Source organism: Mustela erminea, chromosome 14 (assembly GCF_009829155.1).
Source record: "Mustela erminea isolate mMusErm1 chromosome 14, mMusErm1.Pri, whole genome shotgun sequence".
NCBI lineage: Eukaryota > Metazoa > Chordata > Mammalia > Carnivora > Mustelidae > Mustela > Mustela erminea.
The window spans coordinates 87,387,457-87,404,670 of record NC_045627.1 but is presented as its reverse complement, the minus strand read 5'-3'; the positions used below and the strand labels follow the sequence as shown (position 1 = coordinate 87,404,670).

At 40.2% G+C, this 17,214-nt stretch overlaps 1 protein-coding gene across 1 annotated transcript; it reads right to left on the bottom strand.

Annotated features, from left to right (window-relative positions):
* Positions 1-11,226: 11,226 nt before the first annotated feature.
* On the bottom strand, positions 11,227-14,891 carry NPS (neuropeptide S). Its single transcript, XM_032312208.1, has 3 exons — positions 14,764-14,891; positions 14,571-14,652; positions 11,227-11,406 (listed from the first exon to the last, which is right to left on the bottom strand). The coding sequence occupies exons 1-3, from the start codon at positions 14,889-14,891 to the stop codon at positions 11,227-11,229; spliced, it is 390 nt and encodes a 129-aa protein (XP_032168099.1).
* Between the last annotated feature and the right edge of the window lie 2,323 nt (positions 14,892-17,214).

Genomic DNA, 17,214 nt, shown 5'->3' with positions numbered 1-17,214 from the left:
TTGAAGCCTCACTGCTTCCATCTTGGACAAATAGTGGCCCGTGTTGAAAATCTGGGTTAGGTCTCCAAAAACCAGTGCAGTGCAGAGTACAGAGAAAATAGAGCCAAGACGCTCAGAGCCAGAAAGAACACAATTTAAACTATGTCACAGATGAGGAAACTGATGTGGTGCAATTGCCTGGTCAAGGATCTGCAGCTAATTTGATGAATAAACAAAGTTAAAAAGGCAATCCACGACCTATCTGGGAGGACACCGTGAGCACTCACACGTAAAGCACTCAGTCAATGGAAACAGGGCTTGGAGTCAAGCACAGCTGGCTGAACCCTTGGCTCCTCTGTGTTCTCGCTGGTGACCTTGGGGAATTCAGTGAATCACTCTATGCCTCACTGAGATAATACTACTGATGCCCTCGTTCTGTTGTGAGCAGTAAGAGATAACTTAGGCTACATGACTAACAACATATTTGCCATCATAAGCCCTCAAAATGCATGATTATTCTGAAATTTTATTTTTTTAAAAAAGAAAAAAGGAAAAGAGAGTGGAAATAAATATCTCAAAGCAGCCATTTTTGGAAATCAAAGAAACCAGGGAATTTTCTTCACATTCTTAGAGGGTAGGAAGGACAAAAGATAAAAAAGTAGAGAAAGATAGCAGAATGAGATTATAATAGATCGGGTCGGCCTAAATAAAAATAGAGAAAGAAACAGTATTATTGCAGAAATTGAAAATGTTTTAGGAGCTTCCATGATCAGAATCAATCCTTCAGAAACCTGCTTAACATTCGGGACAGAATGCGGCTTAGCATTCGGGACAGAATCCACCTCCGCCGCTGCTCCCAGTGCCGTGGGGTGTGCATCTGCATGCAGCCCACCAGGATGAGACCCTCCCGCTCCTCCCCCCACTTCCAGGCTCAGAGGAAGCCTCACATGATGGGACAGGGAATGCAGTCTCCTTGGCAGGTTTCCAGGGCAAAACAGACGAGGAGGACGGAGGAGTGAGCACCCTGCTGGACAAACTTCAGTGAAAAGGAGCAAGCAGACAAATTTGACCGAAGCCTTGGTAGACCCATGACTTGCACCTCCACCTCCTCTCCAATGACCTGTTCCAAGACCCAATGGCTCCTGTCACCGCAGATACCAGCTGTGTTTTCTGATGCATTAGGAGCAGCTCGTGGTGCACAACTTTGTGTTTGCTTTTCCTCCTTCTTTCCCTCACCTCTGTTTGGCTTTCATCCTTATTGTCCTGAGGTTGCTCTCCAAACAAGGGGTTGCCATGAAGTTTTGCCCATTTTCTGTGTCCTGGGGGATTCAGACTAAAACAGTGATCAAAATGTGATTGGCATTGGAGACGATGTGGGTACTGGGTTCTACAAGCTGGAGAATAAACAAGTGGAATTGAACAATATAAAAATGTAAGAAAAGAGAACTTTCAAAGAAACACCATAACCCAGAAAGTTAATAGAGATATAAATATGGAGATTTATCCTGGTAACACTTCTGAACTTTGAAGAAACTGGAAGACTTATAAATGTTCAATAAGAAATAGGTAATTTACCAGCAAAAAAATTAAAGACTGGCTAGGACTTACCAACAACATAGGACTCCAGGAGAAAATGGAGCTATCAAATGTTTACAAAATCTTGACAGAAAAAAAAAAAATGCTAACCTCAAAACACTATACCCAGAACACTGTTCCTTGTACAAGAAGTCAGCAGAAGGACATTCTTGATATGCAAAGAGGATTGAAATGCCTTTATGAAAATACACCTGAGTATATAATCTGACTCAGCAAGAGACAAGGTCCTGGATCAAAGATTTAAATAAAACCTTAAAACCTTTTATTGTCTTGGAATGAGAACATTTTCTTTCCTGTGACCTAATAGCCAGAAACTGTGAAGGAGAAAAATCAAAGATATTTGGAAGCTAAAAAAATAAAATAAAATAAAACAAAAATGTAATTATGAAATATGACAAAAATGCTTAATATCCTATTACATAAGGAAGTTTTAACATCAGTAAGAAAAGAAATCCAACTGAAAATGGAACAAGTACCTGATAAGGCAATTCATAAAAGAATTCCACAAAGCATGTGTGTAGAGATGCAGACAGACACATAAATGTTTATCCTTACCAGTAATGGAAAAATAAGCAGTGCAATTTTAAATAGCATATCATTGCTCTTTACCTATCATGCCAGCAAAATTAAAGAAGACAATGTCCAGTGTTGCTGCAATGATATAAGTGTTCTGGAGGGCAATTTATCCATATATGTGTAAATTTCAAATGTGTATATCTCTTGAATGGCTTTCCCGCTTCTAGCAATTTGTCATTATAAAGCAATTGGCCAATTGTGTAGAAGCATAAATTGTAGCATTTTTCCCCATTAGGACAATATTGAATGATCTAAATGTCCATTAATAAGAAATGAGATGGTTTATCTAATTGTGATATATACACACAATTGAATACTATAGAGACATTAAACGCAATGGTATATTTTATCATTCACAGACATGGAAAACCGTTCGTGCATACTCTGGAATTGGAAAAACAGATTTCGGACCTGGAATTGCATGATTACATTTATGTAAAACTGTGTGTGCACATTTTCATCCACATCACTTAAGCATCTGAAAACGCTGAGGGGTTATGAGATTAGGATTATATTTTTAGCTTCTTTGTCCTTTTTTCTTACAATTTCTGAATGCCCAATTTTTTAGTTTATAGTAAGATAAATTAAAATGTCTTTACTCAAAAGAAACACTTAAAGGGTACCTGGGCGGCTCAGTGGATTAAGGATCCAAGTCTTAGTTTCGGCTCAGGTTATGATCTCAGGGTCCTGAGATGGAGCCCTGCATCAGGCTCCAGGCTCAGCGTGAAGTCTACTTGTCCTTCTCCCTCTGCTCTTCCCTGCCCTCCTAACAAATAAGTCAGAAATCTTTTAAAAAAAAAAAAAAAGTTCATGCCAATAGATTTTTACTTTTAATCAATAGTGTGGAATTCCTGTGAAGTTTCCGCCTTGGTTGCATCAGTGTTGTAGAAATGAATAAAGCACCCAAATTAGAACAAGCAGGCTACTGGTTCAGAGCTTGCTATAGAAAGGGAGTCAGCCACCACCATTTGCATTTGACAGAGACTCACAAGGAGGCAGAGGAGGAGGAAAGCTTTAGTGTGGGGAAAGGGATGGCTTCGGTGTGCTGGAGGCTGGGGAAGCTGGAGGCACCTAACCAGAAATGGGGCATCCTATGTAATTGGTTTGGGAGTATATTTGCCTTTCTCTGCTGGCTTTGAGTTGGAAGTTGGGAGAGGGAGAATAGAGAAACTGGAGGTTGTTGATCAAGTCCTGAGTATTTTGGAGCAACTGCTACAAGGTTGGCTTTCTAGACTGGTTGCTGCTGAGGTTGCCTTGTTATATATGGTCTGGCCATTGTTGTCTGTGTATTCGTTCTCTCAGTGTACTTCCATAAATATACATTATTTCGCCACACTATTTCTAAAGAATATAGGAAATTTTCCCTGTACTCAGTCATACAAACATCTGTATTAGCTTAGCAGTATATTTGGAATGACAGCCGACCTATTATTCCATCACTGACAAACAATAGCTGCTTCCAATTCTTTGTAAAGTGAGTTTTGCACCCACTTTTTAAGAAAGATTTATTTATTTGCAGGACAGAGGCAGAGGGAGAGAGTCTTAAACAGACTCTGTGCACTGAGTGCAGAGCCAGATGCAAGGCTTGATCTCACAAGCCTGAGATCATAACCTGAGCTGAAACCACGAGTTGGACGCTCGACCGACTGAGCCACCCAAGTGCTCCCACACTCAATTTTCTAAGCACTGTTAAACTGGAATGTTCATCCTTCTGCTGCAGCTGGCTACTATTTATGGACCATTCACCAGATTGAGCACTGTGTTAGGTCATCACATGTACTGTTTCACTTATCTTTTACTACCACTCTACTGGGATACCACTATGAGTTCCATTTTACAGATAAGGAAACTGAGGTTTGGGGGAGTCCAGGATCCTGGCCACAGTCACAGCTTCTTAAGTGGCATGCTTTGGGGCTCACATGTGTCTAAATCCAAAGCCTGTTCTTATACATCTCAAGCATCATGAGACACTTGGAACTGACTGGCCACACGCCTGGGTCATCAAAGCCCCGAGGAATTCAGAAAGAGGATGCAGGGCACCAATATTGAGTTGCAGCTCTTGTTCCTTAAAGGCTATAAAAAAAAAAAAACCTAAACTCATAATTCTTTTATGTACCTGGAGAATTTCCATCATGGTGGCAGGAAGCAGGATTCTAACTAACGTCACCATTTGGCAGTGACTATAATTCAGTTTGATAATTACTAACCTGCTTGCTCAAGGATCCGAGAAGTCCCATCACGGATAGGAGGGCAAGAGTGACAAACCTCCTTTAAGCTGTCCTCTCCAGTAAAACCTTTAACACTTTTGCTGTTGTAGATGGAGAAACATGGTCTCTCCGTCATTTGCAGCTAGGTTCCTGTACGATGTTCTGTCCTTGTTTACCAAGTGCATAGGCAGCACCTTTGTAATTTAAAAATTTTCTACTTGAACTGGATCCAGTCATTTTCTAATAGTTTCTTGGTTCTCTCCTTTGGGAAAACATTTCTCCATGGCAAACATGTCTTGGAAATTTCAGATATATCTTCATTTTCATTCACCAAGTCTTTCTTCCGTTTATTTACTTACTCAACGTAATATCCCTCCCATAGTCCTGATGCGGCCAGGTTTTCTTGACCCAGCTGTGCCATTCAAAATGCCTGAAATCCCCCAGGAAATGGCATCTTTCTTAAGTCTAACTGGTCAGATTCTGAAGTGGGCAGGTGCTCCATCTCAGGAGGAAGGCCACCCAGGTTTGTATCTTGGCTCTATTGCTCACAAATCATGTGACCTTGGACAGGTTACTTAGCCTCTCTGCACCTAAAGCCTTATCTGGAAAATGGGATTAAGAAGAGCACCTACATCAGAGGTATTTTACTGTATTTTTAAATTTGTTATAGGAATCAAATGAGATCATACATGCAAACTCTTTAGCCAATGCCCGGCATATAGTAGGACACCAATAGTGTAATCTTCACTATGTGTTTAAGCCTTAAAATGAATCCAAGTTATCCAAATTATTCCAAGATTGTTTCATAGGACATGAATGTGCAGGTCAATCACACGGGGGAGAGAAGAAGCTCGGCTGAGGTGCACAAACTTGAGGATGTAGTACCTCACAGACATTTCCTTCCAGAGGTTGCCCACATTGAGTGAGTCACATTTGATATGGTTCCTTCTCCTTCTTAGGGCTCTAATCTAGAGATAGATGCTTATCTCCCATAGCCAGGGTAGTCACCCATAACTTCTATGGTAGACATACTCTGAAGTAGCCCCATGATTCCCACTTCCTGGTGTTCACACTCCTGTGTCAACCCAACCCCATGAGTGTAGACAGGACATATGGCTTACTTCAGGCCAATAGAATACAACAAAGATGATGGGATGTCAATTTCATCATTATATTACACAAAACTCCAATGCGAATTTTCTGGAAGATTCTCCCCATGGCCAGCTTTGATGAAGCTAGAAGCCATGGTAGGGAAGCCACCTGGCAAAGAATTGTTAGCAGTCTCTATGAACCGAGGGTCTTCTCCCTCCAACAACCAGCAAGAATTTGAGGTACTCGGGTCTTCAGCCACAAAGACCAGAATTCTGCCAACAATTGTATAAACATGGAAGTAGATCCTTCCCTATTTGAGCCTTGAGACTTGGCCACAGCCCCAGGTGACCCATGAATTGCACTCTTGTAAGACCCTGAATTAGGGGACTCGGTTAAGTTATATCTGCACTCCTGTCTCTAGAACATAACAAATGTGTGTTGTTTTCAATCACTACATTTCTGATAATTTGTTATGTAGCAATAGAAAACAAATACACTGTATTACTCAGTGTTCTTCAGAGAAACAGAACCAATAGGGTATACATGGAGAAGGAGGGAAAGAAGAGAGAGACAGAGAGTGATTATGAGAGATTATTATAAGCAACTGGCTCATGCAATTATGAAGGCTGCAAAGTCAGGATTCAGGAAAGCCAATAATACAGTCCCAGCCTGAGTCTGAACACCTGAGAAGCAGGAGAGCCCATGGTGCAAGTTCTAGTCTGATTTGAGTCTGAGAGCAGAAGACTCAGATGTCCTAGCTCAAAGACAGTGAGGCAGACAGAGAGAGAGAGAATTCTTTTCTTACTCAGCTTTATATTCTAATCAGGATTTCAACAGATTAGATGAAGTCCATCTACTGTGGGGAGAGCAACCTGCTTTACTTAGTGCGAGGATTCAAATGCTAATCTCATCCAGAAACACGCTCACAGACACTCCCAGAAGTAATGTTTAGCCAAGTGTCTAGGCACCCCACCGCCCAGTGAAGTTGGCTCATAAAATTAACAATTACATATACCTTCTCTGATTTCTCTTTTCCTTTTCTCCCATTCAGTGTCTGACATTACTCTCTGGGCAATGCAAACCTGGCACTTAGCAGGTATTTGACCTTGATCCTCCATGAGAAAGATCACAGTCAGTCTAAGCATCAGTTTCCTTGTCTGTATATGGGGATAACATCCCAGTGTCTTCCCACAGGGCTATGGAGGGTGTAAATGGGACAGTATAGGGAAATTTTTTGGCACAAAGCCCCAAACCTGGTTAGTGGGAGTTGATTTATCACTGCAGTGGAGTCTATGTGTAACCACATATTGAGTCCCACTTAGTAAAGATCTTGTTCGATGTGATTTTTTGCGAGTTTGTTTGAACTAGAGCTTTCACAGTTGATGGGCAGAGGTCTGCCAGGAAGGTAAAAAGCCAAAAGGTCCAGGCTCAATGTCAACAGCACACCATGGAAGGCAGCGCTCAGGAACAGAAGGCTCGGCAGCTGGGCAGTGCCTGCCGGACCTGGTGTGGGTCTCTGTCATCCCACGCAGAGGCATCCTGCACCTGCACGGCTGCGTCCACCACGGTTTGTGCTCCAGGAGAGAGAGCCTGCCAGCTGTCTCACTTTTTGTAGGGCAAGCAGGAGAATGGATTTGTTAGCCAGGGAGAAACAGACTGAACTGGAGTGTCAGCTGCTCAGGAAAGCTTCACACCCTGGAAGGGGGGTGGGTCACTGAAAGCGGTCCCAGCATCATAGAAAAGAGGCGGCATGGGCCACACAGTTAATCGCAGGCAGCTCAGAAGAGCTGTCAGGCCACCCAGAAAACAATCTTTCCTCCACAGAGAGGAACTAAAGCAATAATTTTCCATTGACAGTGAAACCCACCTCTACCTTAACACAGGAGTCCACATGAATATTAGCAGAGAGAAATGAGTCCAGAGGGGAGGGGCAGAGAGCAGCCACCTGGATATTTGTTTTTTGCTGTTATTGTCTGACAGGCAAAAAATAGTTGAGAGTATTGAGTGTAGAAATGGGACTTTAAGTCAAAATGCTATATTCTGGGTCTTACTATATGTGGGAAATGAAATCTAATTGTTTTCAGATTTTCCTTCCCTAAAATATTGCTCCTTCCTGGGAATGCTCAAAAATGAATGAGTGTTCGGAGTGGAAATTTTGTAACAAACATCCTTGTTTGGTTTTTAATGCTTCTGCACTAGAAATAAATTGCCAGGAGAAAGAAAATGAGGTGAGGGTCCCAAAATTCATGTGTGTGAGTTGAAATCTCTATTCTTGTATTTCTTTGCTTGGGTTTTCTACCCACAGATTTACACACCCATGCGTCACTCCCTCAAAATTTGGGATGCTTCTATGGAATTCTCGGTCAGTGTTTCTAAGAACAATATGCTCCTCGCTCTTAAATAGGGACTCCCGTGGAATTTCTCCTTCAAGCCAAGTTTTGGTCGACGGAATGAGAATCAGATCTCTCACCAAGATTCTTTCAGCACCTTGGAGAGTGACAACCCTCCCGTCCCAGGGTCCTTACCCAGCCACAGGCTCCAGTTCACAGTGTGATTATTTCCCAGGGTAGAGTTGTGGAACAGTCAGGAAAGGAAGGGAATCTGAGTTCCTGGGTGTCAATCACAGAAGGAATTACTGCTGCTGTTACTGAGACTTACTAGGCATGCATTTTATTTCTCATGCTTACGAATTAATGATGGCTAAAGGATATATTTGATAATGTCATTTCTCTGCTCAAAACTCTTGAGTGGCTTCCCACGCCATTTGGAGGAATGCAAGAATTCAGATTAGACTCTGTATAAATCCCCTACCCGTCTGGTGCCATCCTTTCCACCCTCTCCCTGATCACTCCACTGTAGAAATTTTGGAATTCTTACTACTCATTTTCAGCAACACCTTCCCTGACAACACTATCTAAAACTATACCAAGATTCTTACCCCTTCACCTTCCTTTCCCCATTCCTGCTCTTTCTCCTTATCATTTATCATGATCTAACAAAACTATCATCTTTTCTCCAACTCCCCTCCCACTTGATTTAATAAAAAATCAATAAGAGCAGGAATTTGGTTTGTTTCCTTAATGATTGCCTTCCTATTGCCTACAGCACTCTCCTTGGAATATACAAGGTGCTCAGTAAATATTGGTCAAGTGACTAAATCAACAAATGATTAAGTAAATAGACAATCCTATAAGGGCAAGGATACTAGCCCTATTTCATAGGTGCTGAAACTTGGGCTCAGAAAGATTCTAGAAGCTCAGGCAAGGTCATGCAACTGAGTAAATGCTGTTCTGGAATCCAAACAGGTCCATGTGGCCTAGGGGTCTGTGGCACCATGCTTGCCCAGTCCTGCTTTGTATGCACCTTCTCCATATCAGCCTCTTCCCCTCAGGTGCCCATGGACATCTTGAGTTCTTTTCCTTCCCCTTCAAAAAAAATCTCTCCAGATAAGAAATGAAACTTAAACGAGTTAAGGTACTGTTGACAGAAACTAACTCACACCGTTCCTTTTCCCTGGAGATGTGTGCATTCTGAGGGCTTCCAAAGCCTTGCCAGAGGCAGTTGGCTCCAAAGGTGAAATTCAGCCCTCCATCAACAGCCCTTGGGGACAAGGGAAGGGCAGCCAGTCATTAACATCTGGTGACCAGCTCATCTCCACCTCCTGTCATTTAAGGTCATTCTCAAGTAAACTGGGGAGCAGGTGGGCTCAGGGCCCTGCTAAGTGTCGGGTGTCCTGGTGTCAGGGATTGAATGGTTGATGGGATCCGATGATTGAACTGGTGTGGAGGATTGAATACAGCCCCCTGGGTCCTTCATTTCTACACTGGCTTAGGGTTCACTTTCCCCAGCTTGACATGGTTAGCTTTTGGTCACCTCTCCAATGACAACTATCCAAACATGACTTGTAAGTACTTTTCACCTTAAACACTTTATTCCTAAAATTTTAGCAAGGGGTACAATTTCTCATCAGAAAGTAAATTTCCCTACTGCCAGCTTTTCCTCTGATACAGTTTTTAGAATGCTACTACTTTTCCATGGGCCTTTTCCCCCCTTAGGTTAGAATGATATTTTAGATCCAGAAGGAGGAAAAGAATTTTTCCAATTACGTTTTTAGTGTTTTATTACTCCAACCAATCCATATAAATGCAAATAGAAAATCAGGAAGACTCTTTTGCAACAATTATCTCTTCCCTACACAAGATGCACAATCGACATCGCACTTACCATGAGCATATCAATGCAGTAACTATTTTTCAACTATGCAGGAGTAAATAACACCTATTGGGCTAGCTAATTAGCCTCCCTGCCAATAACGCTAGGCAGATTTAAAAAAAAAAAAAAAAAGACACTAGATTCCTTGACAGTCTGCTATCAGACTTTCCAGCTTAATGGGGTCCTTTGCATCTCATCCATTAGGCCTCATGGTGCCGTAGAGCCAGTGAGCAGACAGGACACAACTAACAGATAAATTCCTTTGCCACATTTCCAGATGCTCCTAAAGAAGTTTGGTCATCGAGGCTAGGGAGAGTGGAGCTATGGCTGGCCTCCTGGTTAGACTTCTAAAGATGTCCCCATAGGAACAAAGGCCTGGACCACAGGGAGAGAAAGAGAAAGGACATGAGGGTCCCTAGTCCATTTTAAAGTGCGTGAGGACTTTTTCACCCCATCTGCGTCTATACACATAGAGCATAGTAGAAAACAATGATTTTCTCGGTCAGAATGCCCTTACTGTGTTGCAGAATCAGACATGCACATACACATTTATTGCAGTTAGGCCTTTGGAGAAATATCCCATCAACCAGGGTTGCATTATCTTTTAAAAGGAGTAATGTCAGGGGACAAGTGGGTGGCTCAGTTGGTGAAGCATCCTACTCTTGATCTCAGCACTGATCTTGATCTTGGGGTCACGGGTTCAAGCCCCATGTTGGGCTCCATGCTGGGCTCCATGCTGGGCGTGGAGCTTACTTTAAAAAAAAGAAGAAAAGTAATGCCAGGGGTTTCTGTGGAAGGAAAGTCCAGGTCTTTTGTGGAGAGGAAAGGAGTGGGGCATTAATCAGCACAATTTGGGCAAACCGGCTTCCAAAGCTCTCCCCCACACCACAGGGCAACCAGCAGTCCCTTTGTTGTCATTATTGTTACTGGCGGTGTTTCTGTGTTTTAAGATAAAAGGAATCAACAAACTTCCAAGACAAAACAAAAATCCATGTGCAAGTATATTTGTTGGAAAGAACAAGAGTTTACTCCCAGAGGGCACAGGTGATGTTTGTTTCTCTATCAATCAACTGGTGGAGGAAAATACAGTGGTGGCATGAATCTTAACTTTGGCTAATCTCACAAGACTCTCTTAGAAACTGAAATAGCACATCCCAAAAGAATTGGCCCTGCTGAGTCATTTCAGAGCACTGTACTTAAAAGAAAGAGAAATCAGTACTGTGAGAGTACGTATTACAGGCAAGAAAGAAATCATACCATTGTCATTACAGTAAAAAATGTTCATACTTTCTGGCCAATTTAAGATCAAAGCAAATGTGTCCATCCTTAGCCAGGGAAGTTGCTAACTACTAACATAAATAGTTTATTCTCTTGCAGGGGAAGTTTGAGGCAGGTTTACATTTTTTAAAAAAACTCAATTTACTCTGTACCAGCTCAGAGTGAAATGATATTTAAGCATTGAGAGCACACCAATACTTAATGATAAAGATATAACTGACTTTTAGCACATTAGTCACACTCTACAAAGTTTGAGATCAATTCCCAGAGTCCTTTGCACACTTATTCATGATTTTGCTCTTCGAAAGGAAGTTTTTTTCATCCCTGTGCCAACTCCATTGCGAAAGGACCTTTTCATAAACGTCTTCTCAAAAATGGGCTTTAGAAAATCTAGTGCCTCTCTCCTGTCCATCCTGGTTGGGCAGCTGTTCAACAGGATGAGAAAGTAATCAGATTTTCCAGACACCTGGCAATTCAGTTGGGGGAGGAGGGAGAAAAAACAGGTTTAAGGTGAAAAGTTATTTCAGTTGTAACAATTTTTAAAATCTTAAGGGCTATAAATACAATGTCTCCAAACTTTGTGAGGGAGAAATTACTCTAGAACACAACATATACTTTATCTAAACATAAAGTGTTATTCAGAGCTATCTACTCTCTTGTCTAATTTTTATACCACTTATGTAATTGTCATCCTTTGGGATTTGCATCATACACCATACATAGTTCTCTTGTTGCTTTTACTTTATAAAGAATCTTTCAAGTGGCACTAATTAGTCCTGAGAGGTCTTAAAAAATTCACTAAGAAAAACAACCATGATAACCAAATTTTAGGTTCCATTTGGAAACACTTTCCCTCTGAGATCTGTCTTCAGCCATTTACCCAGTTTCTCCATAAGGCTGTCTTGCTACTTGAAAAATATCATCTTCATCTTTTGACTTTGATTCAGTTCTTTATCAGTGATGTGAAGGTCTGGATGGTATAGGGGGTACTTAGTCTTGAAAGAAGCGCATGTCTGGAATCAGAGCTCAAAATGACCATCAAGTATATTTTCCATATGAAGAAACCAAGTAGAGAGCAAAGGGCCTTGTCCCAAGAAACTGGGCTGGCTGTTCCAAGAAGTGGGCCCAACCCAGAGATGAAGTAAGAATTTTCAACACTTGTCCTATGTCCCCTCCTTTGTGGTTTCAGAGGAAGTACATGCTGATGAGTTACAACTGCAAGTTCCGGTGATAAAAGAACAAAGATTTATCAATGATCTTCTTTGTGGTAAATCCTTTATGGGCATCATCTCATTTTATCTCCCCAGAAAGTTCTCTGTATGAAGTGGTATTATCATTTCCTCAGTTTTAAGAGAGGAAATTAAATGGCTCCTAGGTGGGGCACCTGGGTGGCTCAGTTGGTCATACTTCCAGGGTCCTGGGATCGAGCACTCCCTCCCACTGCCCCCGCCCAGGCTCCCTGCTCAGCGGGGAGTCTGCTTGTCCTTTGTCCTCTGCCCCTCCTCCTGCCTGTGCTCTGTCTCTTGCTTTCTCTCTCTCTCTCTCTCTCTTTCAAATGAATAAATAAAATATTTTTTTTAAAAATGGCTTGTAGGTGAAGCACGGGTTTGAGTGGAATCACATGACTCCAAGCCCATTTCTCAACCACATGAAAGCAATAAAAGAAAAGGGGGCTGAATGGTTTCATTATAAGGAAAGAAACATACTCCAGAGTAAAAATTACACATTTTCCTTTCCTGGTGCAGGGACACAAGTGTGGCTTCAGGTTACTTTGGAAGTCGAAATAGGGACAGAGTGAAAAAAAAAATGTTCTCTGAGATGCTTAACCCCATGTCTGGGTAGGTTACTGAAGGTTCCAGCAGTCAGAGTGCCCAGGCAAATCACTCTTACTGGCCTCTGGAAAAAAAAAGGATGGGCAACTTTTTTTTTTTTTTCTTTTTTTGGACCTGGAAACAGTCAAACAGAGTTTCAGAAATATTGGTCATGGGAAACCAATAAAAAAACTCTTATTTGAACGCCCACTATGTGTTTTTCCCTGTGTTAATGGAGGAAATCTAAGCATGATATAATGCCATCTATTTTAAATCCCCAACAAGGAGGACCCTATGAGTCATTCAGGAAGGGAAGCATTCCAGTTCTTTCCAGAAATACTCATGATACCACCTTTGTATTGCAAAAGAAATGCATCATTTCTGGTTATAAGATGCTGAAAACATCCCTAAAAAGATTCTGATGTATTTTGCTGATCATTGAAGGGAGTCCTTGCCAGAGCTGAGTTGTTAACAGAATAATATGGTATACGTGCCTCCTTGATGTACTTTATGAAGTACAACAAATATTACAAGAACCAATAGATCTTTTGTTTGTAATTACTCACCTTGAACAGTCAAATTGATACCATTGCTACATGAAGTAATTGTAATGAGAATGAAATTGTCACATGCTAAAATAGAAGTATGGAAAATGCATGGAAAAAGGAAGCATTTCATTTATGGACAAGCAGATTTGTAAGTACATTTGAAAGTACATTCTTAATTTTTAAAAAAAAAGCTGCTCACAAATGCCTCTTCTTCAACAGAAATGTCATGAACAAACCTTCGGGAAAAGAATAGAAAGCAATTACGAAGACACTTGAGAAAATATACCAATTTATGGGTTGTGACTCATCGACTTGATCAATATGGTTTGTGTCTTATAGAATCAATGACTTAATTAGTGTTGAATGCTCATAGGACTAAATCAGGAAAAAAAGAAACTAACTTAAGTAAACAAAAGTAGAAAGATGACAGATGCAAAGATTAGTAAGAAGACCAATTATATAAACAGCTAGATCATTATGTTTGGACATATATCTGTTATTTAGGATATATGTAACATCTCATTATCCTAAAAGTAGTTCCATGAATTACATTGTTTCAGTAATTACAGTATGCCAGGTTAAGTTTCAGTGAATACTGACAGTATTATTATCATATTATCAGTGACAAAAAAAATTTTTAATTTTAAACAAAGTATTGACATTAAAACAACTGAAATATCATGTAGAAATAGTATTAAAAATTCCAGAGAAAGACACTCATTTTCTGACTCTTTTGAACAGTTGAGTGATTAATGTTAGACAATCAATATTTTTGAATAAACATATGAATTAGTATTGTATGTGGTATTTCATTTCATATGAAATGTCAATTTCATATGACATTTTATCTATAGTCTGTATCTGAAAAAGTTACCATTTTTATAAAATTGGTAAACTCACTATTTAAAAAAAACTGATCCATTGTATTTGTAATATAGCTCCAATGGCTAAATGTTCACTTTGATCATGAGTGGACACATGGAATAAATAATTTTTCATGGACAAAACTACATTTTACATTGAAATGAATGCTTTTTTATGTAGAAGCCAACTTCCAAATAATTTGAAACAAATTTTAATAAGTCTGGCATTATTTTTGTCACATAAATGCTTCTTTTTACTAATTTCATGACTCTACTTATTTTTTTTTCATTGCAAGCTCTAATAATAAGAGAAATTACTCTTCTGTCACATATTCCTTGCAATTACTTTGAACTTAAACACTTATAAGCCATTGAGTCAAACATGAAAAACGGAGGCAGAACTCTTACCTTAGAAGGTGTAACAGGATAACACCAAAACATATGCATTGTAGAAATCAATAGAAGTAGAGTAAAGCTGAATTTTAATGAGCTATATGGTAGGGAGAGAAAAACCCCGAAGATCAGTATCATTTAGGCAAGTATAAGTAAAAAAGCATATATGAACTCAACAGTTTTCTTTGTGGAAAAAAGGCAGTCTTACCTAATCATTTTGGATTTTCCAAAATTTCTGCAGGCCAGTGGTTTTATTGCCAAATTCCTCACACTTACTGTCAGATCCTCTGTGGGTGACCCTTTTATACCAGAAAAGTTCAGGAGTAAAAATGTCATCACGTCTCATCATATGTGACTAATTGGTTCTTTTTTTGTTCTCGTTAAGTTGGAAAAGGACAATAACGCACAGGCATTGTCAGTGAACTACCAAGGATCGACTTCATTTAAAGTTTGCCATTTAAAATGTCCTTCAAAAGCATTGTCTTTTAAACTGTGTCACTGTGACACACATAGCTAGAGGTCTCAAAAGAAACCACAAGTTTGTTTTGCTTAGAGTTTAAAACTAGAGAGGGACGACTTTATTTCTTTGAAGGTCCCAGCATCATGTTCCAGAGACTAACACAAAATACTTACAAGAATAAAGAATATCTACCCTCACAATGCTCAGAGATTATTTAAGTTTTCCACAATGAATTTCCCTTCTTTAGGACTTCTGAGGTGAAAGAAGGGAAAAAAGTATCATGTCCCTTTGTCACTGGTCACTCAGATAAAGGAAGGGTACGGCTTCTACCCCTTTCTATGTGCAGACCCAGAGTTCCAGCCCCAGCGTTCTGAAAAATCTCCCTGCCATGACCTCCTTTTTTCTCTCCAGGGCATAGAGTTTCTCTAGGAAGCCTTTGCTGTCCTTGCAAACCAATGGGCATCCACATTAATAAATTGATTCAGGAGCACTAAGTGTGAACAGATGTTGCTGAAGCTTACAATGGAGAAAAACATCAAGGGAGGTGCCTTCTGCTTGGATAACTAGTGTTTCTGAGATGGAGCCAGCATTTTTTGAATACAAAGCAACCAAGGGAAATCCTTGCTTCCTCAAGATCAGCACCTTTTGGAGGACAAAGCTGCCCTGTGTCTGGGACATTTATTACCTATTTGTCAGTGCTCCATCCCTTTCTTTAGGGAACTGCTGCTCGGTATGATTCTCATGTAGTTGTCAATCAGATAGTCACCCTTTGTCTACCACGAGGAAAAGCAGGTGACCCAGATTCTCAAGAGAATAAAGATCACAGGGATTAATGCTGAGTTGGGACCCAGGGTATGTGATCCAACATATATATCAAAGTCTTTTGTGGGATATCACATGGAGGTTGGGAGATATAAAGTTTTAAGAACACCAAAAACTGAACAGACATATTTCCTTTTGGTGTCTCTTTAAACCCAGCTAAAATAAACACATAAGAACAAAAAGAATGGGAGAGAAGATGACAGCAAGTGTTGTTTTGACTGATGAGCAATTGACCAAGGAGATCCTGAGAAAGTTTCTTATTAGAATAGTTTAGTAATACACCATCAACAGTCTTAAGTCTTCGTGGGATCAGTTACTTTTGGATGCGGTGAAGGTGGCGCTAAAAAGAAGAGGACCAGCTGGAAGTTTAAGACATGACTCAAATCAATCCCATATCCCCTCTCCACTTCCCATGTCCAAACAACTTCTGCTCCAGCGGAGGACTATAGGTCCACGCTATGGAAACACTTAAGCAGAATATCCCCGACTCAGGCAACCAGGTCTAGTGCTATTAAAAGGTTACATTTCTGAAAACAAAGGTTGAACAAGTGTTATACTCAGTGCCGAGACCGATGGGTCTCCTCCTTGGCACAGCTCCCACACACTGCTAGACGGGTCTTTATCCTCAAGACAAGTGATTGGAACACCTTCTCTGAGGAATCTACCCAGCCCAAGGTGATAAACCTAGAGATACAGACATTTTTGCATAAAAGCAGACCAGGCAAGTGAAACCCACTAAAGTTCAGGGCTGATAGTACCCACTAAAACACACACAAAATTTATGGATATTTTTAATTGTTTTGTATTCCTAATGTAAACAAACAACTCATAGATGCAACTGAAGGGAGTGCAGTATATTTATAAAGGCAGAATTGGTTAAAGTGAAGAAAATGGGAGGGAAGTCCATAGCAGCAGTGTTTCATCCTGAAAGACAGAAACCAACCAACAGGAAGTGAAAGTAACTTGAAAGAGAGAGGAGAGAATGCAAGAGAAGAAAACTTAAAAAAAAAAAAACTAATATTCTCCCAGAGAGAAGAGAAGATATTGTGTCTATAAAATAAGAAAAGAAAGCTACGTAAGGCAAATCATTTAGGGACAAATAGGAGTTCATGAAAATTAAAACTATAAAAAAAACTCAGTGGTTCACAGACCTGTACCCCTTGGGATAAAAATATATGTTTATAAAAAATAAAAAAATAAAAAAAATAAAGACAAAAAAAAAAGTTAAAAAAAAAAAAACTCAGTGGAAGTATTGAAAGATAGGGTTGCATAAATCTCCCAGACATTACAGAATAAAGGTTAAGGAGAAAATTTAAGATAATTAAAGAATAGTATCCATCCAGTAGTTCCAACATATAAATAGTAGGGATTCTAGAA

What these genes read in the sequence shown, in the direction of transcription:
- NPS (XM_032312208.1), bottom strand. Translation starts at nt 14,891, where the DNA reads ATGACATTTTTACTCCTGAACTTTTCTGGTATAAAAGGGTCACCCACA. An exon ending in GGAAAATCCAAAATGATTAG is followed by an intron (nt 14,653 to 14,763) that starts GTAAGACTGCCT and finishes CCTACCATATAG; the next exon opens with CTCATTAAAATTCAGCTTTA. An exon ending in ATCCTGTTACACCTTCTAAG is followed by an intron (nt 11,407 to 14,570) that starts GTAAGAGTTCTG and finishes CTGAATTGCCAG; the next exon opens with GTGTCTGGAAAATCTGATTA.